This window comes from Crassostrea angulata, chromosome 10 (genome assembly GCF_025612915.1).
Source record: "Crassostrea angulata isolate pt1a10 chromosome 10, ASM2561291v2, whole genome shotgun sequence".
Taxonomy (NCBI): domain Eukaryota; kingdom Metazoa; phylum Mollusca; class Bivalvia; order Ostreida; family Ostreidae; genus Magallana; species Magallana angulata.
In genome coordinates, this window is record NC_069120.1 from 47,662,667 (window position 1) to 47,690,583 (window position 27,917).

Below are 27,917 nucleotides of genomic sequence, written 5' to 3' on the forward strand. Positions count from 1 at the left end.
CCTTTTTTCAAATTTCTGCAATATGTTTAATAAACTCAAGTTTTGAAAACAGTACATTGAAGTTTAATGGCTGACTTATGCGCATTTATAAATGAAATTATCCGAATATATTATCCACGCTGCTCTGGTCGACACAGTGGAAGGATACCTCCAGATACTTGTTGACGCCACTGCACGGCTCCCCAAACACGCTGCTGTCAGCAAACAGACTACAGCGTCTGTATCCGTTACACGACCACTTAGCATGGTCTGTGGACGAAGGAGCATGACACGTCAGGGACCCGACATGATGCGATGGACAAATCACATCGCTTAGTCTTCCATAAACAGCGGAGAGAATTCGAATGGCTTTTCCTGGTCCACATTGGATGTATCCCTCCTGTCCTTGACACAGTACGAAAGACTGGCCTGTATATACACACATAAAGAATATATTTTGAATTGTTCCTAAAGAAACGGACACCTCATTCGTATCTAGATATTTTACTAACCAGAAAAGGCGCTAATTTGAGAATCTGGATGAACTTGGGACGAAGGCGTGGAATTCACAAAATTACACGGTACTGCAAGATGAGTTTGTGTCTGTTAATGAAAGAAATGAAAAGGGGGTATATTCTATATATTCATCTACCAACTACATGAATTAAATAATCTTTCATCAAAATACCTGAAAGTAAGCTGTGATAGAAGCTGTAGAAGTCAAGCTAGGAGAACCGTGGTCGTAGGCGATGACGGCTAGTTCCAGTTTCCCACCCAAAGCAGACGACAATTGGTCAAAATGTAGTGTGGAGACAACCCGGATTGCTCCAGTGGCATTGTTGATGGCGAAATGCTTGTCCAAATCGTCGGGCCGAGGCAGGATGGCATACGACACGATGCTGTTAGGAGTCAGTGGCTCATCATAGTCCACTGCCTGCAAATGTCTTATACAGTATTAATAATAATATCGTAATAGAAACGTTTTTTTTTTAAAAAGTTTTAATAGGTTTGCTTTTTAAATAGGATATTTTAAAATCTTTGGCTGGCATTAACCGACTAACCGACTTTGAAGCAGAAAATGAATTCGAGGTATATATATATATATATATATATATATATATATATATATATATATATATATATATATATATATATATATATATATATATATATATATATATATATATATATATATATATATATATATATATATATATACATGAATTTGTATTCTGTTGTGCGACGTGTAATTTTCGTGTAGGTTTTTATAGTCTGTCCCAAGATATTTTTGCTGCATATTTTCTTGAATAATTCGATATTTATAAATACCTCTTGATTCAGATGATGTTCATTCAATAGTATGAAAACAATTCCAAGATTTTCATTTTGAAACGCCCCCTCTAGCTTAATTGTCAGGTTTCAATACACGGCTAAAAATAGAAAGTCTACAGGGGTTTTGCATTGCATCAGCCATAATACAGCCCGGATGATAACATGGAAAATTGTGCGAGGTATTCCGAGTGACTTCCGAATGGAGAAAAGATGCCAAAATTACCATTATAAATACGTAAGAAATCTGTTTTCGTTCCTGTGAATTTTTACGAGTGAAAATTGATAATGGATGAATGAAGTTATCTTGGAATTTTTCCCTTTCATTGATTTCAATTGCACTTCTTTCACAGGTATGTGTATTTTTATTAAAAATCGTCTAAATATGCAGCATGAATATCTTGAGACAAACTTATAGAGAGACAGCATTCAAAAACTTGCATGCACTGAAATGTTGTCTGATCCTGATATTGATTTTGAATTTTCAGTAATTCCAAACTCATACTTTGAATGCATGAATATGGGAGCATTGTCATTTAGGTCAAAGAGGGTGATATTCACGGGAACAGACGACACTTTACCCCCTCCATCGCGTGCTTCTACTGTAAAATGATACACACTCTGCCGCTCTCTATCCAAACATCTGGTGGTGTTACATGCGACAAATATTTGTCCATTTTGTGAGTTAATACTAAAGCTGTTAAAAAAAAACAAAGCCATTTTTTTCATTCAAAGTTCCAAAAATACATGCAAACCTACAAGGTTGGGTCATTTACTTTGAAATGTGATCACATACTTTTAAATACATTGATAATTTTACAATTACTTACAATTACAATTGCATTGATTTTTTCAAATGTAATTGATTACGCTTATTATGATAATTACCTATCAATTACTTTAGTTTTATTTTTCAAGTTCATTTATTTTCTCTCATAACATATAATGTAACATGAGGTGCAGAAGAATTATATATACAAAAGTATAAGAAAAGCAGGATTTACAAAACAGAAACAGTAAAAGTAAACAATGAATTTTTTATAGTTGTTACTTAGGATGATCGACCAATTCAAATACACACACACACACACACACACACACACACACACACACACACACACACACACACACACACACACACACACACACACACACACACACACACACACACACACACACACACACACACACACACACACACACACACATACATATATATATATATATATATATATATATATATATATATATATATATATATATATATATATATATATATATATATATATATATATATATATATATAAAATTATGAGAACAAATACACGTATTATGTACAATAACTTTGGTTCTGAGCAAGATTTTCTCTTTAGTGAATGTTTGTTCGCGTAAATTTGTTTATTCAAAAAGTACAACTTTTGGCAGTACAGCCCACCAGTATGCTTATATAAAATAACAATTACTATAATTCATACAAATGCGATATTTAGACTACCTTAAATAAAAAAAAAAATGGGAGTTATTGGTTCATAACTGATCAAAATTAGACCTTTACCTACTGCCGAAGGCAAATAAGATAAAAATAAGATGAGAACTTTTGATTAGTTGACTTTCGATGAGTTTTCGTGTCCGGTACCGGAGGATAAATAATATTAAAATCAACCACTGCTTTAAGGTTCCTCGACACACCAAATTTTATTTTATGGATCGATAGAGAATCTTTTTTGAAACATGATTCCACAAAACAGAGATCAATATCGGCTTTCAGTTATTTTATACGAATTTTTTTGTATTTTTTCAGTGAAATAGGAAGAACTGTTTTGCAGACAAACAGAATATATTAGAGCTTAAAACTTGTTGTCAATTAATGTGTAATATAATTATAAATAAATTCATGCCAAAGATCGTTTGGTCAAGTGTTTAATTTTTTAATTAAAAAAATATTTCTGAAAATCAAAATTGTAATTCTTTAATATCTTTTTAATCTATGGATAAAATTTTAAAATTAACATATAGTCCCATAAAGTATTATCTAAACAATGATATTTTACAAAGAAATTGAAATGAAAATGCGAAATTTTGGAAAAATTGCTATTTATCAAATTTGAACCGATCCCGATTGAAAAAAAACTGATCCCGATCAGAATTATTTTAAAATTTAAATTTTACAAATAAACTGCAGTTTTTTTCTAAGTAATTGATATAAATTATAAATTTAGTATATGACGAAACCATTTTACGGTTAAAAAACCTGAAATTTTTGCAAAATTCTGATTCATTCTTACATTATGTGATTTCGTTCGGGATCAGTTTAATTACAATCGGGATCGGTTCGATTTTAAAATTTTCCATTTATACTTTAATTTAACTATTTGGTTTCAATTTCTTGTTGAAATATGATTGTACAGCAATTGTTAAATGCGAGTAACAGTTTATCTGCAGTTTTTATCCATAGATTTAAAAAATATCTACAATCCTTTTTTTTCGTTTTCATAAATATTTTTTTTACAAAAATATTTCAAAGTTTATTTGGCCGTTTTTGATATGTATTTATAGATAATGGTATTGTGCATTAATTGATAACAAATTTTTTGCTCTAATATATCTTGTTCGCAGCTAAAACGATGTTTCCGGTTTCTATAAAAAAATACAAAAAAATCATATAAAATAATCAGAGGCCGATATAGGTGTCATTTTTGAATAATCATTTCTCAAAGAGAATTCTTCATCGATCCATCAAATAATGCATTGGTGTGTCGAGCCACCTTAAAGAATTTTAACAATGGCATACTGGTCTCCCAACAGGTTAGCTAAAATGTTGTAAGCATCGTCTAATGATCTGAAGTTTGACAATGGGATTGGATAGGACTTTTACACTTTTTATCTATTATGAAACTTATAATGAATACTTGGCCCAAAAATCTGTATTTTAAACTATCTTTTAATAAAATTTAATTATAATTTGAATATGATGTAATTTAATCCATATTTATAGTCAAAGTGGCACACATACATACACAACCTCGTTAAAAATACTCTGTGGGGTTTTTTGTTGTCTTTTTATAAAATAAACTAAAGCTACTAAAACATCATAACCATAGACAAACGTACATATCGGAGTTTCCTTTCAACGAATAGCTGATTTCTCCAAATCTTCCAGCGTCACTATCGATAGCCTTTGTTTGATAAAGAAAATAAGATGAACGGATTGTCAATTGTAGGAAATTTATACAATGAAACACAAGCATAATATATTTTTCATCTAAGAGCATACATGCAAATTAAGTCGAACCAACCATTCTCGTTAAATTATAGAAATTCATATGTAATGCGCGATCTTTACTGTATTTCAATCACCTTAATTAATTTCGCGAGACTTGTAATTTACCAAAATATGCGTTCCCTTTAATAGACTGTCTTTAAACTTTAGACCAATGATTCGAGAAAACTATGATTTGCAAAAAAAAATGAATAAAAGAAATATATATAAATGGTGCTTTGACGCAAAAATGATTTATCGCAAACGAAACTATTTAGTCCACAGCATTCAAACATACATGCATTTACAGGTATTTATTCGGGGGGGGGGGGGGGGGGGGGTGCACGTATTTCGTGTTATTTTTAATATTAATTTTGATTAACACATTTTATACCCGTGTATCACCAATTACGGTGCCGGACGCCAGGTTTTCAACAACAGAGAATCGGTAGCTACTGTAGGTAAACTTGGGGTAAGAGATGTTTGTTTCATTGACGTAAACAATCACGTGACAATAGCTGGTCAGACTAGGAACACCTCTGTCTTCAGCTTTAAGCTGCAACACATAACAAAGTGAAATTAAAAAAAAAAATCTTAAAAAATACATAGACTTGATGTATTTTGAATTTAAATGGTATTATACTTATAACGTAATTCTTTGAAATCTCTACGGAATTTCCAACTAAAAGAGCAAATCTTCATTTTTAAATATAAAGCATTATAAAAACAGCAGACAAAGAATGTGATAAATGACAATACCGTTAGATTAATCAAAGTCTGTACTCTGTAATCAAATTTGAAACCATTGACGAGTTTCAGATGAACATGTCCAGTTGAATCAGCAACTGAAGGCGACGCTGTTAATCCAGAAAAACGAGTTACGCCATCTCTTTCATACACTGTTAAGTCGATAATGCTATTTTCTCCCTACAATGCAAATCACTTGAGGTGAAGTATATAATAAATAATAATAAGAACTAGGTTTCTGGCGAATATCGTTAATTCTTATCACTTGCATATAGAACCATTTTAACAAGGCCTTGGACTTTCATTAGAATGTAACTATCTATTTTTTTGGCAAAACAAGTTAAATTACGCTGGTTTCAAGCGAAATATACCCCGATTGTGTAGTCTTTACTCAAAAGCCAGACAAATCGTGTTGATTTCAGAGAGTAATGGCTGAGTGGTGAGCAATGAATTAGACAGGCCTACGTCACAATGCAAGCTTTTGTTAAAATGGTTCTTAAACTTATGATTCATTGTATTGGTAATTAGATAGGGTCTATTTATACCCGTTTAACTAAAATCACAGAGGAATCTAAGTCGATATAAATAAAGTTGTATGGTTAGGTTTAAATATTTTTCCAGATTGCCATTGTGAAACGTGAAGCTGTGAAATGGATAATTCTTGTTTTATAACATAATTTATTCCAATCTTGCCAGTTTTCCTCCTTATCGACATGTTGAGCGCATCCACTGAGAGTTGATGCATTCTCTTAAATCTGTGCGTGTCGCGTGTTTGGATTGACATTTGAGTCAGTCTGGCAATGATGCGAATATTTTCTTTTCCTTATAATAATACTGAATAGTCTACATTTTCACATCAGTTAAATGCGAGCAGACTGTATTTATCAGTGGATAAATACAAATCTTAAAACAATTCTCATCAGGATTTTTATTCCTTAATAGCATTTGGCTTAAATTGACCATTGTCTTTGATTTTCTTTTCCTCTGTATTGTACCTGATCATGATCTTCAACCATCAAACCTCCCGGGATAGAAATGAGAGTGTCCGTCACGTCTTCTTGTATAAAGGCATTGACGTCAGATCTGGAGAATATCGGGGGGTTGTCGTTTACATCCATCACGACTAGAATCAGGTAAGTTGTAGACTCGGTAAGGTTGCTTGGATTGGATGTCACCTCAGATGCCTAAAATCACATTTATGTAAAAGGTGGACTCTTTTTTTTTCTCTTTTTCTGTAAGAATTGCCCCTATTTGTATATCCAGTCTCATTTTCATTAATAATTATTGAACACATTTGAAATTTTTCATATGATTTGTTATAATATGATTTGGTTTGGACAAAAATATATACAATATACAATAGTATACATTTATTGCATGATGATGAGGGAAATATGAAGATTTATTCCCCCAATAAAAATCGTATTTCCCGAGGGCTTTGCCCGAGGGAAATATAATTTTTCTGGGAAAATAAATCTTCATATTTCCCGAACAATCATGTAATCAAAGTTATATTATACCGAACAACAAATAATTAAACAACATACGTCGATTTCAATAATTTTTCGATTTGTCGAAATCAATAACGTCGTGATTTTGTTTTTTTTTTCTCTGATTGTCTATCTTTGTTTTCCAAAATTCGAGTCAAATATAGTAAAATTAGTTTTTGTAGCATAAAGAGAATTTAATTGATTACATATTTTTGATTTCATCATATTTGTCAACATCGTATGCCCATATTGGCTTTTTCATACCTTTGGGATGAAAACCCCCCCAGAGATTTCCGAAGAGTTGAGACATTATATTTATTCCCCGGGAGACACGACGTTTTGTCGCCCGGTCACGTGATTGTCTAGAACCTATCAGATGTCGCTTTATATAGAATAATCATATTGAGGTATAATAATATGCTATCTCTACGCGTACAAATATACAAATCACTTTGATCCCTTTTTCAGAAGAATCAACGTTGTATTGTATTGAAGCATAGAGAGTAACGATATGAACTCGGAGTAACTCTCGAAAACCATTCATATTAAGAAGAAATATATGCTCTGCAGTGCACAAGAAACTTCGAGATTTTGAGGGAGAAAGAGATGTAAAACATTGAACACACTTTTATTGTTACGTTGCACCATCCAGTGTGTCTTTGATTGAAATGGTCGTCTCTGTCAAGTATTGCTGATGTAAAAACCTCCCCAGTTGTTCCGTTTATCATCAAATATGGCATACAATCTCCTTCAGATATTGATAGATAAAACAAAAGATTAAATGGTGGCAATGTAGATTGCAAGTGGTACACAAACACAAATTCGTTTTTCACTCTTTATTCTAATTCATTATGAAAAATTGTGCTCACCCGCTATTAAACTGTAAGTAATTTTGTTTTGGATTGAATAATCGCCATCCACTGCTAATACTCTGTAGAGCAATGTTCCCTAGTAAAGTTCATTTTGATAATTAGAAACAAAAGGGTTATGTGCCGAAATGTTCACCTGAGTCCAAGAACATAGATTTGAATTAACAGAGAATAGCTACTAACTGAAAAAATACCAACTCTATTTGCTTAGAAATTTAGATAGTTTCCTATAATTTTTCTCCAGGATATTAGTAAACTCTTAAAATGCCCATAATTATCTAGCCCTCTTACGTCAAAATTTTAGAACAATAATTTCTTTAAATAATTTCACAAGTTATATGAAATTCGTTGATGGTCATTAATGACTTTATTTAAAATTAAGGGGTGATTTTGGACCGTCAGTGATCAATTTGAATTTTTTAAGCCAAAGAATCCATATCAAGTTTTAATATAACTACATGTACCATTTACTAGCATTTCACATGCTATTTATAAAAAATTATGAAGAAATAAATTAAAATTAAAATGTTTAAAAATGCCTAAACTTCTAAACGTTTTATCATAGCAAATATACAAGTAATAATTATACACTTAACATTTTTTCTTCACATTTTTTGTACAGATCACACTTGCATTTTTAATTTTTAGTTTTTGCAGTATTCAACCCATGCGCGGATCTAGAGGGGGGGGGGGGGGGGTCGGGGGGGTCCCGACCCCCCCTGGAAAATGAAAATTTATTAAATTTACATAGTAAAATTATCGCGAAAATATGCCTCGGACCCCCCCTGGCAAACACAATTATCCTTCGGACCCCCCCTGGAAAAATTTTCTGGATCCGCGCATGCAACCGAACTCAAAAGAATAATTGACGCGTTTCAATCAATAATATAATGTTTAACATGAACATATGTGCAATTTCTTTTTATCAAATTCTCTTTAAATTTGATTTGTTAAATCTATATAACAAAAAATTGCTATTATAGTTAACGAAAAAGATAAAATAATTATATGATTAAGACCAGTGTACCATTGGTTGATTCTCCAATACATATAAAATATGAGGCAAGCCCAGGAAAACTGGTGGCGTATCGGAGACGTCCTTTACAGTGATCAACAGCTCTGCCGTGCTACTTAGTGAAGGATAACCGCCATCCTAAAATATACCGTATTATGACATTAAATGATAAAATAAAAATAAATAAATAAAAAAATATTATTCGGGATTAAAATAGAGAAAGGTAATGTGGTAATAGACATATAACTGTTAACTATATTCAGATGCAAACAAAACATTAGTATTCTTGCAACTGTTATGTTGTAAATTTTTAATTTACTGGGAGTGTGCACGGTATATGAACCAATGTGAACAAAACATGACACGAGCCTTGTTTACCATTTATATAAGAATTAGGAGCTCTATATCTTGCTTTCAACTCTACAACTGACACTCAAATTTGACTGATGATAGAAATGAATTACTAAACCATTTTAAACAATAAAAGTTGATAAATCGAATTTGACCAAAATCGTGATCATGCCATTTAAATACATTTCGTGTAGTGTGGTTTGTTAATAATTTATGTACCCCTTTTAATCTATCATTTATTTAAAGAGACACTACAGCTCATTTTGCACAAATACCGTGAAATGACAGTTTTCTCGTAATTTTCTTGCAAAGTTAAAAGTATGAACAAAAAAAAGCCTTGTAAAATCGGCAGGATTTTAATGAAAATCTTGCAACAAACGCAAGTGCATCTTATGATTTTGGAAGGACGTACGCTTACTGTAAGCTTCCGGTAGCATTTGGACATGCACAACAATCACCACGGTTTCCTTACGAAATCTAAAAAAGTACGCTGCACTCGCTCTTTACTCAAAGAACCCGTAAGATGACCTTAATTTGACTTGTACGAATGGTCTAAGGAGATCTCACTTGTCAGCTGCGTTGCACATACGTTGACTGCAAGTCGCTTGTATTCACCATCAACATATAAATTGAACGCACAGTAAACGTAAGTCACGTTTACGTCATGCGTACACCAATGACCCGTGGTGCGTGCGAAATGCACATAAACAAGATTTTAAAAAATATTATGAAAAGAATACCCATGGATAAAAAAAAATCGAGCTTTACCATTCATCAAATCAAATCAAAGATTCTAGTATTTAACTTCCTTCTAAAAGCCAAACTCAAACAAACAAAAAATATGGAATGCAAAGATGAAACAGGGTAAGAAGGAACTGGATATAGAAGTAGATTGTAGGAAAAATGCATACGATTTCCCAATCACCACGACCAGCAAGCATGCTAAGATAAAATCATATACATTTTAGAAGTACGGAGAAGAAATGATAATAACATGCAGAACGATATTTCTAACTAAAACCAACTTCACAAAAAAACTCCAACACATCCTACTGGAGGCAGTTGTTTTCATAAGTATGATAATTTTTGTTCATAAACAGGATACTTTCTTTACTTTGAAAATATTGACTATCATCTCATATGACCATTTAAATTTTATAAGATTGTTTTCATGATTGTATCAAAATCAGAATGTTAGAAAAGAATTTGTAGACTTTGATTTTTAAAATGTATGAAGTGTAAATGGTGTCACACTTTTAATGATGACATTTGTAAAAAAAAAAAAAAAAAAAAAAAGGATTCCATGTGGATTTTTACTTTTCGAAGATATTGTTAAGTTCAACAATAAATTACATTTACTAGAAACATTATAAGTTGATAATTAATTCGCTGAAATTAGATTTTTGCACATAATTTCTTCTAGATTTCAGGGAAGTTTTCATTATTTTATGGTAATAGATGCGAAAGATAAGTTATAGTTTCAAAACATTCTTCAAATAGGTCGACCAAGTTACCTAGTCTAATCACCAAAGCAGCAACTACAGAAAAGATATTGCTGCCGTTCGCAAGGCAAACGTCTGGTACACGACAATCGTAAGACGGAAGCACGGTTCTTATTGGCATCGCAAGCTGCGAGTGGCAACCCGTCTTTAAAAAAATGCACGTGACACCTACGACTGGTGCGTCAAACGTCCGTCTTACGTTGCACTCTTAATCCCTTCAATACGATTTTAAACGCTACGACTTGCCACGGGAGCCACGACTGGTAAAACCAAGGACACACGCATGATCACCAACCACTTACGGTCAGCTGTGACTGATGATTTAAAGTTCTCAATTTATCGCTAAAGCTGCTAATGTTTGATAGCCTATACTGTAAATTTTGCTAGCCCAGCCTTTCGTTCAACACTGCATGCTCATAGGTTGTAAACATTTCAGTGTGGCTTTCAGCAAGAGAATGAAAAGACCACGCATTTCGACAGATTTGGCTAGAAAATTTCCATTTCCCTGTATTGTAGAAATTTCTTAACATTAAAAATTAAGACGCTTTGTTAGTTATGTGTGATCCCGTGCATGAATATATTCACTACCTGTTTATTTCTATAAAATTTTCGTCAGAACTCCATTGATAACTGCTGTCTTTCAAAATTACGTAATGTGAATAAATTTCAATTCCAGAACATCTTTAACATTCAGTCGTGAGCTTATCATTGCAGTAAAATGATTCGAAATTTCGAAACATGCAGATCATCAATTCTTTAACTGAACTAGGTTTACAAAAAGAAAAACCAAAATGAGGAAATTAGCTATAGTGTCCCTTTGAAGCCTTAGTCACAAGTGGCCGTACGTGTTTGTGCTACGTAGGTAATTGTAGCGTTAAAAATAGTATTTAAGAGATTGCGAGTGCAACGTAAGACGTTTGACGTGCCAGTCTTAGGTATCACGTACAATTATCTCTAAAGACGGGTTGCCACTCGCAATGTGCGATGCCCGTAAGAACCGTACTTCCGTCTTATGATTGTTGTTTGCCTTGTGAACGGCAGTAATAAAATTCGCGTCGTAGGTCACCTGCAAGTCAATCGTACCAATGTTTTTCTGTGCCCTACGATAGCTGCATGGAAAATTATTAGTTTTCATGTTAAATAAAGAATATTTTTTCTCTAGACATGCACTGCAAGTAAGTAAATACTGTTATTTACTGTAAGCAGGTTAATATTTAAACGTCAAGAGAACTCGTAAAAAAGAAGATTATTATTCTGTAATTGCTGCTTTTTGTTAGACTAGTTTAACTGGTCGACACGAATAAAGAATGTTTTGAAACTTCAATTTATCTTTCGTATCCAATACCATATCTATGGAAAACTTGTCTGAAATCTAGAAGAAAATGTATGCAAAAATCTACTTTTAGCGAACTAATTATCAATTTAAAATTTTTCTTGCCAGTGTATTATCTTTATTATTATTTAATGATTTTACAACTTTGTTATCTATTTGTTGAACTTTACAATATCTTCGAAAAAAGCCTTGACGAAATTTTCAGTTGAAAGTAAACAACCCCCACATCGAATTCCTTTGCTTATGAAATGTTATCATTAAAATGGTGATACCATCTCCGCTTCATACATTTTAAAATCAAAGTCTGCAATTTTTTTCTGATATATTGACGTTGCTACAATTATGAACACGTTTTTATAAAGTTTCAATGGTCATATGAGACGATAATCAATATTTTCAAAATGGATAAAGTACTCTTTCAACAACTTCCTTATTATATAGAATGTGAGATTTTTTGTAGTTGGTTTTTAATTATTTAAAAATATCGTTCTGCGCGCAAAGATCAATGTTCCTCTCCGTACTCCTAAAATGTATATGCTTCTAAATGAGCACGATTGCAGATCGAAATGATTGAGAAATCTAATGCCTTTTATCTACGTCTACCACTTCTAATCTTCTAATATCTACTTCAATATTCTGTTCTTTCTTGTTCTGTTATTCTTTGCCTTCCATCCTTTTTTAAGAAAGAACACATTTGCTTGCTTGATTTTGGTTTTTAAAATGGGATTTAATACTAGAATCTTTGATTTGATGTTGATGAATGGTAAAACTGTTGGTTCTCTTATCCTTATGAGGATTTTTGTCATAATCATTAAAAAAAAAATCTTGTTTATGGGCAATTCGCACGCATCACGAGCAATTAATGTACGCATGACATAATTCTGACGTACGTTTACTGTGTGTATAATCTGTGTGTTGATGGTGAGCACATGCGACTTGTAGTCAACATACATATATCACAAGGGACAAGTGGGATCTCTTGATGTCGTTCGTGCTATTGAAATCGTACGGACATCTTACGGGTTTCTTTAGTTAAGTTCAAGTGCAGCGAACTTTTTCAGATCTCGCAAGGAAACCGTTGTAGTAGTTGTGCATGCCCAACAGCCACCTTGCTTATTTATGAGAAGCGTACGTCGTAAGATGCACTTTCGTGTCTCGCAAGATTTAAAATCCGCCAGTAAACAACCCGTAGAAGCACTTACGACCAGCTGTGACTATGACTTAAGGAATACGGAATCATTCTTTGAGTATTATTAGGGGATAAATATGGTCGGGGGTGGTCAAATCCAATACAGCCCGAAGGACTTTGACCGAAATTGTCAGTTCATAATATTAAAAAAAAATTTAATAAATTATATTTTTGTAATTTTAAGCAATTGTACGATTAATTATTGAAGATTGACATATTTATGTGATTTTCATTTATTTTTTTAAAGTTTGCAAAACCCGCTTGTGCCCCAACAATACGTCATTTGAATTTATTAGCCTGTATAGCACAGAAGCGAATCCTTATCACACAAAGCAATGGAAAATTTCCTATCTTACTCACGATTGCTATTATCTTATACTGGTAGAAAGTTAACTTCTCGTAATCGAGGGATTGTAACAATTTTATGTTTCCATTTGATGGATCTATGCCAAACGTATTACCATAGAGACCAGAAGCCTGAAATATTCAAACAATAAATTATTTCAAACAATTGCTTTACAGACAATAACACTTTATCTTGAGCTTTTACATATATACAATAGTATCACATTAGCTTTATCAAAATATAGGTTCGGTTATTAAAAAAATACAAGTTATGATTTACTTTTCTTTGCAATTGATAAAGTTTCTGTAAATTTTTCTTTTGAAAGAAATTGTTTCAGAATGAAATTGAACAGTACAATGTAATATGAAATCTATTAAGTTACCTGACCAGCAGCCTGAAGAAGAGTAGTTAGAAAGACATTTATTTGTTAAAACAGAATTGTACAGTTAAAGATAAATTTCAGCACTTTAATTATGGTATCACCTGTAAGGTGTAGGTCACCAGTCCTCCAAGTCCGTTATCAGGATCCGTGGCGTAGACATTGGCACCGATGTCATCTGATAAATTGTGATTCTGGTAAAATGAAGTTACATTGTATATACAAGTATACATTCATGCAATAGAGAGGTTGAGATTTCAAACGTGCACGGGTACGTGTACGTGCACCAGGTGAATCACATAAATTCTTCATGTAATACGTCATTAGTTTTTGTGACGACTTGGTTTCTACACGTTCTCTTACCGAAATAGTGTTTCTTAGGACTTTTAGTTTTCTACCATCAGTAAGCAATCTCAAAAGTAAGCAACATTTTCAGTTTCAAATCATTAGGATAGTGCTTGTTTTATAAAACATCAACATTGAACAACTGTTCCTCCTTTGAGTCAATTCAAACTAACGAGCATTCGCAACTTTGTGTATTTCATCAAACTTGATTATTCAAGTCTTCTGATCAGTATTTCCACTTAATCAAGTGATTAAGCTCTAAAGAAAAAATATTTAGAGCTAAAAAATTATTTCAAGGTTTATTTCAGTGAAACTTTGCTTTTAAACAGTTAAAAATATCTCCGTAATGACATACTAAATTGCATTGCGTAAGGTCACAAAAACCGCATAATACAATGTTGCATCATAGTTTTTATTCGTTAAAAAATATCAATTCGGGTTACAAAGGACTGTCTCAAAAGCGTTATCATAGAAATCAAATCGATGAAATAAATAGAACATCTATAATTGTGTGATTTTATATTTGCTTTTTACAACTGGTTGAAATGGTTATATTCGCTCGGCAAGCCTCGCGAATATATATACACCATTTCAACTCGTTTGATAAGGCAAGTATTAAATCACACAATATAGATATCCTCTATATGCATGTATCCTACAAGTTAAGAAACATCAACTAATACATTTCAAAAACGTGTACGTATACATGTAGCTAGTACACCTACACGTTTATAATCTCAACCTCTATAATATTTTAAGAAAGGCATTAAATGTGGATATACTATCACATTAGTCAGCACAATATAATAGTTTTACCTCCAGAAGTTCTATCCTGTATGCAATTTGACTAAATTTAGGAGGTTCGTCATTGATGTCCAATACAAACAGACTCACTGACAATTGAGACTGGAATAAAGCGTTTAATATACGTAAACATAATAAATACATTTCGCTTCTTAAATGTTTTCATTTTTAATTGTACATGTACCACTTACTGAGGGAAGACTTTGATCATTGCTTACAGCTGAAAAATTTAATGTAAAGCTCGACTTTGTCTGTAAAAAGTAAGGATAAGTTAAGATTAGGAGCACATAAGTGTAGGTGCAAAACTTTTTAAATATAATATCCTTAATTAAAATTATAGATTAAATAAAAGGAAACTTTAATATCGTCCTCCATTTACTAATTTTATTGCATAAAGTATACATTTGAGGATATTCCATTGAATTTTAAGATAGGGTAACTGTTAATTAAACCAATGATTTACTTTTAAATACTTCAAACCGCTGATCATGTTATGTGAGAATAGCCTTTAATTCCTTTAGCAAGGTAAATGTATGATGGTTAAAACAGTACGGAATATCCTACTCCATCTATAATGTTAAGTGTATTTCAATTCATAACTAAATGTTATGGCCAAAGTTCTTCGGCGTGAGCATCTGCGTTGTTTTGTTTGGTGTTTGTTTTGTTTCTGTTTGTTTTGTTTTCTAAGCTAAATAGGCATGCGCAAAATCAATTCTTATTTCAATGATTGTACTATAAACAAATCAACATTTTGATCCAAATTTCTGGGACAAAGTTTACTTTTTATTCTAGGTTTTTGTAAAGAATAACGTTTACTCAAGATTATAATCTTCAAAAAGTATTTTAACAAAGTTTTAAACCTGAAGTTTTTTACCAAAAAAAAAACCAAACAGATGAAACAAATGTAATAACCATCTCTTAGTATTCTGAATTGACATGCTCTAACAAATGTAGATATATATTGGTAAAAACTGCCAAACCTCTCTGTCAAGTGCCTTTTTCAGGAAAACTTTCATAGTAACAATGGCTGTGTTGTTTGTTCCGTTTAGTATCACAATATCATTTGTAAGCCCACCCGGTCGAACTTCTACATTTCCACCATTTAATTCTTTTGCAGTAATTGTAAAGAGTGTCTTATTAAGACCTAGTGAAGAAAAATATTATCAATTTGTGTAAACTATTACATGTATTTGTTGTACTGTTTCGTTAGGGTGGGAAAGAGAAGTTGAACTTTAAGAAGTTATTCCATGCGGACAAAAGACCACCAATGCATGACATAAGATGTCTCTAATGTATTTTCGACCGTCTGTATTTCTTCATAGATAGATACAGGATACCTGGGCTACTTATAGCCCCAGTCACAACGAAACGCATGTCCTTCTAAAATCGTAAGATGCACTTGCGTGTCTTTCAAGATTTTCATTACAATCCGCCCGTGGAGCACCTGTAGAAGCATGTACGACCAGTTGTGACTTTAGGATTTAACAAGTTTAAAGGCTACGATGAGCCACGGGAGTCACGACTGGCAAAACCCGTCGCACAGGCATGATAACAAAATACGTTCTGTCCGCTGTGACTGAAGCTAATGATGGTATGTTATGTTAATGAGATATCAATGAGAACAAAAGAACATCATATTATCAGGAAATCACTGTTTAAAAAGGCAATGGATCCCATACTTTAAGTATGTCAACGGTCAACAATAAATTTTTATAAAATTACTATTGTTTTAAAAATGTTCAAACGTAAGCAAATAAATTTGAGACTGTCTGATTAGCGTAAATTGATCATATCTGTATCAATTATTTTTTAGACTTTGTTACGGTGAATTTCATTCTGCTCTTTGACCAGTTCATTTCATAATAAAACTGAATAGAAAGGGTGGATCTTAATAATACAGTAAACGATACCTATATAAGGAAGTTAGATCTGACACGATTTGTTACATACATCACTTAACAACCTTTACTGGCCCAATACTACCAGTTAAGAGAAACCTTAACGATTAGATATAACAAACGTTATAAATTTAACATACAAATCGTGTTTTTGCATATATGAAGGATAACAGCATATACAGTCATTTCAAACAAGCTTACTAAAATATATGTCACGGGTCATGTAATAAAAAACAAGGATCAGTATAAAAGGTTAAGCGAATAATCACCAGGTTAACAACATCAGTGTATAATAGGGATGACCAATGGGTATGTTCATCCTACAGAGGATAATGTTATTATGTTTCTCTTCAATATTTTATCTAAATAAAAGGGTATAATGAGGAGATTCTATAAGGGTACATTAAAGGTTAAATAAAGGCAACATAAAAACAGAAATAGGAATATTCATGGTTTTTTTTCATTTTACTGGAAGGGTTTGCATGTATAACACATAATTCTTACAAAGTCAACAATATTTTAGCACAAACTCAATTACTTAAGTCTTATGAAGTGAAAAACAAATGCAGAAAAATATGTTGATGGAAGGCATAAATAAACGATACATTAATATTTGTTTGATATCATGACACACTTTACAACACGTTTTGCTACCATCATCAAATTCATGTTCTTACCTGAAGGTCCTTCCTCAACTTGTACAAATTGTTTGTCTGCGGATATACTCGGAGGCAACTTAGATGCAAGACTAGTATCTTAATGATTAAAAGAAAAAATAGTGTGGAAAAATAATTGAGAAAAGTATTAAAACTACATTTCGGTAGATTTAAGGGAGCGTAAAAAAGTGTCCATACTCACAGATAAGCATGAAGAAACTGAATGCTATTGTGTTGGTAATCATATTGTATCCACAAACGATCAAGTGATAGCCTAAAGAAAAATCAAAACACAGAAAGTACTGACGGGAGTTGATTTATTCAGAAGTAAATAAAAAACATAAGAAAAAATGACCTGACAATATGAGGAATCTATGTTGGATATCTTTCATCATTAGACATGGAAGAGAGAAAGCAGTGAAGGTATCTTAATAAAAAATATATACCCTACAAACTAGAATTGTGTGATATTGTGTAGAGTTGTACGTGTATATTCAGGTAAAATCCTTTAACAAAGACCTTTACAAAAAGGCGTCGTTCTCCTCCATATGCGTTTTTATGAACATTAAGAAATTGTTTTCAAGAGATTGGTCCAACAGTATCATATAACCACGAATGCCAAATCAGTAGTTTAGGAAAACTTTAAAATACCGTACCGTTGCAACAGGCAGTAAGTTAGATTTACATACAAGGTTATATGGATAAGATATTCAATAAATATGAAAACAGAAAATAAGCTGAAGGAGAAAATTCAAATTTATTTATTCATTTAGTGTATTATGAACCCCGCGAAATTCTGAAACCGGATTCTAATTATCGCTGCAAATTACTGAACGCTCCAATCCCCAAGATGAAAATTTCAACCCATTCAAAATATTATGGTTGCAAACTATTGATCCCCCTCCTACTTTTCAATTTATATTGGATAGGGAGTTAAAATGTTATTGCCACAATATATTGATACCCCCTCATGGTTTCATTTTTCAATTGAAGAGGGGATTTAAGACATAATGGCAATGAAACATTAAACCTCCTCCTATCGACAATTTCCATTGAAGAGGGGATTCAAAATATAGTGGCCACGAAATATTAACACCACCACTGCCTTTTAACAGACAGAATAGCTTACAAACATTATAAATTAGAATGAACTCAACATATATAGACAAATGTGCATGTACAACAAGAACCGAATATTACCGACTAGGAATATGGATATATAAACATTTTTAGAACAATGAAAATTCAATAAAATATGCAAATAGAGAATCCGACAAAAGCCATGACAACTTAATTTTTATGACTATTATATTTCTAAACATAATATGAAAATACTATCTTATGAAAAGTACGATGTATGTAATATCTCTCTCTCTCTCTCTCTCTCTCTCTCTCTCTCTCTCTCTCTCTTGAATAGCAATGTTCGAGGCATTAGACGGGAAGCTTCCAAAGAAATTATTGTTTATTTCAAACTATAATTAACGACATTTAATTGTACAATTGTGATGAAAAAAATAAGACATTACACAATTTTAATTCTAAACAACAAGCTTGCTAATTGCTTTCCAATTACTTGCTTCACTATTTCTTTTCAACGGTAATGATTTTGTGATTATGTACAAACACCGTTTTACTTCCGGTTTGTCTAAGGGAGACTTGATTAAAACTCAACTCCCAAAAAGCATTTTATGATAAATAAATGTTATGCTTGTATGTATAGTAGGTATATTCTTAAATAAGTATATTCATATACACTTTAACTCAATTGTTGAAAAATCAAATTTCGATAGATGAAGTAGAGGTTAAATGAAGTATATTGACTGTTATTGTATCTTTGGTTCAAGATATACCGGTAGTTGGATTGCATCGTTAATGATCTTTATAATTTAAACTACCAGCTTTAGTAAATAAAAAAAACCACTACACATTTTATCAATTTTTTCCTTGTGCAATCATTTTTTTACCTCCTCTCACGTTCTATTCTTAAATAAAAGATATGCTTGATTTACAGAATAGGGCGGATAAGTTGGTACATTATGTAGTGCAAACATTCAAATCAGATAAGAAAACATATGTAGACTTGGTTTTATCATGATTAAGGTTCACATTAAATGGCAAACTACAAAACGTAATACCTGACTACAGGAAACACTTCCACAATAATGTTTTTTATCAAAGGTATACAACATGATGTGGAAACAGGTGTATTTGAGCTTCATAATGAACGGATTTAACATTTTTTTTCAGAGAGGGCATCCAACATAGGCAATGAAAATATTGAATTTGCTTTATTATATCATGGTATATGATATTTATAATATGTTTAATATTCTAAACGATAAAAAGGGATCTGTCATATATAGTGAGTCGAAAACGAGGGTCACTTGTATAGTATTGTTGTTGTACCCGGCTCGTTCTCTGTTTAATTTACTTCACGATTATATCATTTCAGGATAACTAAACACACATCAGACAGTCACGTGCCTTAACGAGTGCGCATTATGGCCGCCGTAACATCCTTTTTCTTTAAGATATATATTTAAAAAGGAAATAAAGCCTATTTTCTATGATAACCAGAATTAAAAATTCATCTGATAATTCTCTGACTTTTTTCTGCTTCCGTTGATTTTATATTTTCAGTTTTTGCCATATTGTAAACAATTATAGTTTTCAAACCAACATGGCACCGACAGAAGAAAAAATTATGGGAAGGCAGAAACATGTCGTCATACATATGTAAAATGATTGATTTTACATGAATAAAACTGGAAGGATGATCGGAATAAACAGCAAAAATTATTAGGCAACATTTTTTAAATGCTTAAGAACGGAGTTATTCTAAAATCGTAACTCGAAGTGAAAGCTGTCGAAAAAGGACACCGCAATATGACTTAATCCCAGTTAACAGTCCCCAGAAATAACAGGAAGACATTCTATTAGGAATCTTAAATCGATTTATTGCAAGAACGGTGTCTAATGTGTTGAATAAAACCGTAAGTTGACTGTTTCTAACCAGTAGTTGTTCGTCACTTTACATATCGCCGATAGTGTGTTTAAAAAGATATAACACGAATTCTTTGTCCAATTAAACAACGCTTTTTTGAAGGGGGGGGGGGGCACACATAACGTTCAGACATTAATATAATCAAAAGCATAGGAAAATATTTATTAGAAGGGTACACATGTCCAAAATTGAAATCCTCCTGAATTTTCCGTGAGGTAGGAAGAGATGTTGTTGAAATTTTGAGTAGCTTTTTATTGAATACGGAGCCTGTAAATTGCTTAACGAAGAAACTTCAAAGATTTTTTTTATACCCAATGATTACGTAAAAAGGGCCATAGTCATTTTTACTTTGTCGTTAGAAATAGCTGGTCCAAAAGATTCAGGTGATGACGAGACTCGAATAAACGTCGGCCATTTTGTGAACTCATTTATGGCAAACTACTGTATACTTACATTTATTTAATTATTCAGACCAGAAAATCAAAACGATAAATATGTTCATGTACAAATAATGACAGGATACAAACAGGGCCTATATCACACAGCAAAATGTGCCACATACGTTTCAGATACGTTAAACATGTGTGATACGTATGTGACCTCACGTACGTTTTACGTGATTTAAGTACCACGTGTGTTTACGTACGTTAATGAACATATGTGAAACGTATGTTACACGTGTGTTAGACATACGTGACACATTCCATACGTTTCACGTATGTGGATCCAACGTACGTTTTTCACATGAATTACATACGTATCACATGTAAATTGCTTAAAATTAAATTTCTTGAATGTTTTTAATTTTTCAGTTCATTCTTGATATACTTCATCTTGCTGCTTGAATCACTTTAATTGATTACTCAGTAACTTCAGTGGATCTTTGGAAACATTCACTATGCATTTCCAGCTACTTGTTAATCTAAAATTAGAGTTTCAGAAAAAAGACAGTTTCGAGATTAAAAATGAATTTAATTCCTTGAATGATTACATTTAGATTTATATTGTTGTCATTCTTCTGTGCTTTAATAGTTTCTGGAAAAAACCCAAAGAATTTTACATTAAATTTCATTTTATGATAAAGTAAAATTAACAAATGCCTCGGTTGCTTTTTTATTCAACAATATTGTTAAAGAATAGCAGGATCCATTTAGATTTTATTGCAAATACAACATGAAGAAAGTTTACAATTGTTAATAATTTCTTTTATTTGCAAGCTCTCAGAGAGAGAGAGAGAGAGAGAGAGAGAGAGAGAGAGAGAGAGATAAAGGGGGCAAAATAGGTCAATCACAAGTATTACCGGTAATTTGACAAAATAATTTTTTACCTCTAGTATATTCATCTGATTTTTGTCCACCTCCAACTTCTTCCTTTTTAATGTTTTCCCATGACAATGCTTGTTTGAACTTCTTTCTAAAATATTAATACAAACTTAAGTACATACAATCATTTAAATACATGATAAAAAATATAATTTATACATGTAAGCGGAAAACAACGTATACAGGTAAATATTTTTTTATGCAAATAAGCTTGAATCAGTTGGGTGAAATGATATTCTAAAGTACACTTACACATAGTTTCACATAGTCCCCAGAAAAGTGTGTGTGTGTGTGTGTGCATGCATGGGGGGGGGGGGGGGGCAACTCCTTGATAATTCACTTTTTATATGAACATTTAAGAAAAATCTTTGCTGCAACAAAAAAAAAAATAGGGGGGTATGGGGTGGGGGGGGGGGGTGACTGGATACAAGTCTGTATTAATCCTTATCCTTATCTAAATTGAATATTACCTTAATCTGTCACTAAATTAGCAACCACATTGCAACTGTCTTTGAACTCCGCAAGAACTTTTGGAACCTGGATCATTCATTACAAAAAACTTCTGTATTATATCCATTTGCTACAAAATATAATACATGCATTAGATAAATAGATATATCAAAATTTTACACTTACTTACTAAGAAATACAAATGTAAGTGTAGGTGTAGGTGTCATGCAACAGATTATCATTAATGATCCTGAACACCCAGTGACTTCTACTTTTAATGAAGTATGTCATAGAAATCCATACCTTTGAGTTATTTATTAGGTTGGATTTGTATGGAAAAAAATTTCCCCAGCGGTGTTGATGACCCTTAAAAAATAATGAAATTGTGAAATGCAATGGTATGTGTACTTACATTATGATTTTATCAATTCAAAGAGACATCTGTCATTGACTGTGTTAGCTAGTTGATGTCTTCTTCCAGGGATAAGTCAAGCAGCCAATGCATGCCTATAAACATTTTTTTAATTACCATGCAATAAGAATACAACTTAATGAAGGCAATTCAATAATCATTTCACTTAGTTGCAATGGAAGACCTACTCGTTACTTTGCATAGACTTTGCTCTATAGTTTTTCTCTGCTTTCAAATATTTCAGTTTTCAAATGCGTCTTATCCAAGATCGACATATATTTTATGGGTTTTAATAAGTATTGATTCTTCTAAATTAACTAAACCAAATAGCTGCTTTGTTGTAGCTCTCTGGGGAAACATAATTTTTATCGTTATTAATTCAACCCGAATTTTCCCGGAGAACACAGTTACAGCTCCGTGCTACATGTTTACTCTTTTGACATCGGTAATTGTACGATATATTTTTCAAATGCAAGTAAATAAAAACGAATGCTTGACAATCATTAGTTTACCTCTGCTAAATTCATCCTGCAGTTCGATCTTCTGCCTCCGTGACGTAAAAATGTGACGTATACATTTTGTATTTTGTCATCGACAGAACTAAAACCGATTTCGTATTAATTCCGGATTCGTTATCGAATTAATTTTAAGAAGACACGTGGCTTCTGTTAATGAAACAACTTTATTTATGCATAACTACATATAAAGTTTAAACCAATAAACATGCACAGTAGCAAGGCTTTTCTTCACACATGTTCAGTCACATGCATTCATTTCAGAGACATGAGTGATAATGTGCATGCAGCAATCGCAACTTGTCGGGCCTTTCCGGCAGACTCCGAGCTTGCCGGAAAGGCCCGAGAAGTTGCGATTGGTACGTGCAGATCATGCGCGGATCCAGAAATTTTTTTTCCAGGAGGGGGGGGGGGTCTGAAGGATAATTGTGTTTGTCCGGGGGGGGGGGGATCCGAGGCATATTTGCGATAATTTTACTGTGTAAATTTCATTAACTTTCATTTGGGGGGGGGGGAGTTGGGATCCCTCCGACCCCCCTGCCCGCCCCCTTAGATCCGCGCATGCAGATAATTTTAATGTAAAGTTATTCAAATGCATGCCTTCACACATATGTAAAACATATATATTATTAACGCACGTGTAACATATGGTTTTTAGAACTCATGTTAACCATGTGTTTATTAACATATGTGTAACATGTGGTTGAGATCTACATATGTAAAACATATGGTTCACATATGTTTAACATATGTAAAATCTAACGTATGTTAAACATATGTGATGTTGAACGTATGTTATCACACGTATGTTAACCATGCGTTTCTCAACATATGTGTAACATACGGTGTGACGTAACATGTGTGTAACGTATGTTTAACGTATGTTGTACGTGTGTTAAGTTCAAACATATGTGAAACGTATGTGGCACAATTAGCTGTGATATGCAATTGTTGCATAATAGTAACTAGGAAGACGGATTGATTTATAAACAAGGTTACGTTATAATGCGACCTCAATAGCAAGTTATGATGGCATTCAATGTTTTTCAGTTGCATTAAATTATTTTAATACAACTCTTGATTTATTTTACTGCGTGTCTTCCTTTTTTCCCCCAAACAATGTGCATGCTCAGGCATATAAGCATACATGGTAGCTACGCCACTGATATATCATTATTGCCGATTATTCCTTTAAAAGGAATACTTGTTACAGAGTTTGTGTGAAAATAAAGTTAATATGTCCAAAACTAGCGCATTTTTAGTGCGCCGTAAATTGCAGTTTCTTTTTTTACTATGGGAGGCACTGTAGCTCCCAGGCAGGTCGTCCATCCGAATTTTTTCAGACCGGGAGCTACAGACCTGCAGCTAACAGCTCTACTGCTAGTTTATGTAAAGTGCAGTGTTAAAAGTAAACGATTGAAACGAACACAAATTGTCTATATATAAACGATGTCGATTTCTCTGCTTGACTTGCCTCTGAGAGTATTTTAAACACCATCACCAACAGCCCAATACAGGGATGTGAATAAGACGACTCTCGATCTCGATGTGAATTTAACCTACTTCTTTTCTTTTTTCGAGGTCGGTAGCGTGTTCCGGAGAGAGTCTTGAGACAAGTAAAAAGACGATATCAATACTAAATTGCAATAAAAATTTAATGATAATAGGCGGTATTTTAGCTCCTAGTTCGTCCATCACAATTTTTCAGGCATTCAGTGCGGCACGAAGAATGACTTATGGTTCCTCATTGACATGTGTCCACTTCTATCACTAAATATTTTCCAATAAGTATGGTATCAAAACTTTTAAAAAGTTAAAATACTGAATTTCTACAGTTCTAAGTTAGAGACTAATAAATATATAAAATCTAATAAAACAAAAATACCTTAAAGTTTATGCACCCGTATTATGAATAAGAGGATGTAGTGAAAGTCACAAAGCCATCATGCACTCATGCGTATACACACTTGTAAATAGTCATTTCTGTTATTGTAATTCATTGTGTATAATAAACACTAAAAAAAATTTTTTTGTCTTTTTAAATCTAAAATGAACAAATCAGCGAGGTATTCGAGATTGTCGTGTTCGACATACCAGTTTTTTTTTTATAATCACTTATACAGTAAAAATGGCCGGGACCACAGACGTACCTCGAGATATCCGTGGTATTCTAGATATCGGTGTTCGAGATACCGAAGTTTAACTGTATATTGTATATTTTGAATCTGTTAATAAATCAACTTTTAGCCTGAAACATGTATTTTCTACGAGTATGGTTCATATTGAGAAACTTTACTAGAGCCCCGCTCTGCAGGCACCCTAAAGTGATCATTCTGTCCGTACATCTGTCCGTCTTTCTGTCAATCCATCCTTTTGTCCGTCTGTCTGGAGCATATCTTCTTTCCCCTTGGTCCAATCTGGCTCTTAATTACTTTACCTACAGAGTGCCAATGGGTAAAGGGTGAGAAGTGACTTTGAACCATGCTTCAAGGTCTATAAATAAGCTCATAGCAGAATTATATATAAAATCCTTGCCGGAGGCATATTTTCTTCCTTCATGTTTCAACCTGGCTCAAACTTTACTCACAGAATGTCTATTGGTCAAAGAACGTGCAGGTACCTTAAATGATGTTTGTAGGTCAAGTGTCAAGGTCATATCAGATCACACAAAAATCCCTTTTCCAAGAACATTATAATTGAGAGAGAGAGAGAGAGAGAGAGAGAGAGAGAGTAAGTTAGTGTAAGTTATTCAAAGGGGTCCATTTTTCCAAATTTGTACGAATAACTACGAACTACGAATTTAGAAAGCTAAAAAAAAACCACCCCAGTTTATTAGTGCAAAAAATAGCTAAAAGTAACTCGATAAACTACTGTGAAATTACACAATTATTAATTCATTGTTTATACTGTGCTGGGAACGATGTATTCAATTTTTTCAGGTGCTGATTTTTCACTGATTTTCTCATTTTTCATACATGACATTCATGAAAAAATGAATTTCAATTACATGATGTATTTATTAGAAAACCACCGTGTATTATCGCATCGTATGACCTCTAAGCAGTTGTTAAAGAGATCTTGTCACTTATTTAGATGGAAAAAAATTGTCCTTATTTTATTGTTTATAATACTTCAAAGGTATATTATATAATGCTTAATCAAAGTTGGAAATCGGACGGATGTAGAGTTATTTTAGCTGCAGGACTGTAGCTCCCGGTCTGAAAAAATTCGGATGGACGACCTCGGAGTTACAGTGCCTCCCATAGTAAAAAACTGCAATTTACGGCGCACAAAAAATTGCGCTAGGTTTGGACTTATTTACCTTATTTTCACACAAATTCTGTAAAAATAATTAGAACCATTAAATTCTTCAGCAAATTTACTACTGATATCGTCACTTCACTTGCCTCAGACTTTCTCTAAAACATGATAACCGACCTCGGAAAATTAAGTATGTTAATTTACGTCGAGATCGAGAGTCGCCATTTTTAAATGTAAACAAACTTGCACCACTTTGTATAGGACCGACGTCATCCACAAATAACATTCAGTGCTTATATTTTATTCATACTGATGTCTGTGTCTATGTAATATATGTGTATCATCGCTGTAAAGCCATTATATACACTCTTAATCAGGGATAAGAAACAAACATGGAACAACCACATTAACACATATTTAGTTCGCTTCCCTGACAAAAATTTAGTGCCAGCATTTTGTTTTGCTTGTACAATTTAGAATATTCAGACCATTGTCCCTACAATGTAGGAAACGTGGAAAGAGAGAAAATAATTTCGTTGGAATTAAAATTTGAATTTTGTTTAAAATCGATAAAGAAAAAATGTTTAAAAATAAATATTAAATTTTTATCTGTGAATAACATATTTAATATCCAGATATTAGTATTGCATTTTTTAAACGACAAATATCAATGAAGAAACAAGATCAAATATCTTGCATTTTAACTAGAGGTTAGAAATTATTTATAAATATTTTTATGGTGGTATAATGTTTTCTATATAGAGAAGAACATTAACTGCAAAAAAAAATTAGACGTCAAAGGGTTAGCTTTAAGATAAGGAATCGAGGACTGGATTATAAGGCAGAAATCTTGTTGATTATACACGAACAACAATGTTGTGTATCAGTCAAACTTATTTGAACATTAGTTATAAAGTAGACTGTATTTTATATTAAAAAAATAATATCGTATATATTTTGTTTTTAACTATTTTACCAAATATATCAAAACTACAAATTGCAATGTTGCTAATGTATGTTTTGTTTGATACTAGTAAGTTATCATTTTTGTGAGTAAGCGTCAATGAATTTCGTAATTTAAAGTTTTTATAATGAAAACAAAAATAACGAAAGAATAGCATTTCATGCATATTAATTACAAACTTATTCCGTATAATTTTTTCGATTTTCGATTGTAAAATGTATACTTTATAAGTGTATAAATTTTGACCCAAAATCTGTAAATAAAGTGAACCAATTAACAAGTTATCGTAGAATGATTTGAATGTCTAAACTTACCTGTGTCTTTCTGATTTACTTTAATGTGTAATATAGATGCACCTATTTATTTCAAAGATAAACTTGCCAAATATACGCCAGCATATCGGAAAGATAAACAAAGGACCCAGGTGACTGATAGCAAAAATTCTCAAAGAAGCATCGTCACCTGAGTGTCACGTTAAATATAAATAGCCATTTATTT

General features: G+C 32.6%; 1 protein-coding gene across 1 annotated transcript; it reads right to left on the reverse strand.

Annotated features, from left to right (window-relative positions):
- On the reverse strand, positions 1-27,809 carry LOC128168192 (protocadherin-like wing polarity protein stan). Its single transcript, XM_052834371.1, has 20 exons — positions 27,734-27,809; positions 17,694-17,765; positions 17,513-17,590; positions 15,918-16,081; positions 15,129-15,188; positions 14,950-15,039; positions 13,893-13,982; positions 13,792-13,803; positions 13,424-13,540; positions 8,701-8,826; positions 7,674-7,752; positions 7,431-7,552; positions 6,310-6,498; positions 5,327-5,494; positions 4,962-5,123; positions 4,420-4,484; positions 1,746-2,005; positions 668-909; positions 492-582; positions 1-408 (listed from the first exon to the last, which is right to left on the reverse strand). The coding sequence occupies exons 2-20, from the start codon at positions 17,734-17,736 to the stop codon at positions 98-100; spliced, it is 2,469 nt and encodes an 822-aa protein (XP_052690331.1). The 5' UTR covers positions 17,737-17,765; positions 27,734-27,809; the 3' UTR covers positions 1-97.
- Between the last annotated feature and the right edge of the window lie 108 nt (positions 27,810-27,917).

Bases quoted from the DNA above. Each gene is read 5' to 3' on its own strand.
- LOC128168192 (XM_052834371.1), bottom strand. From the start codon at position 17,736: ATGATTACCAACACAATAGCATTCAGTTTCTTCATGCTTATCT. The intron at 4,485-4,961 runs GTATAAAATGTG...TATCAAACAAAG, and splicing joins CCGTAATTGGTGATACACGG to GCTATCGATAGTGACGCTGG. The intron at 910-1,745 runs GTTTTTGAATGC...ATTTGCAGGCAG, and splicing joins CAACATTTCAGTGCATGCAA to TGGACTATGATGAGCCACTG.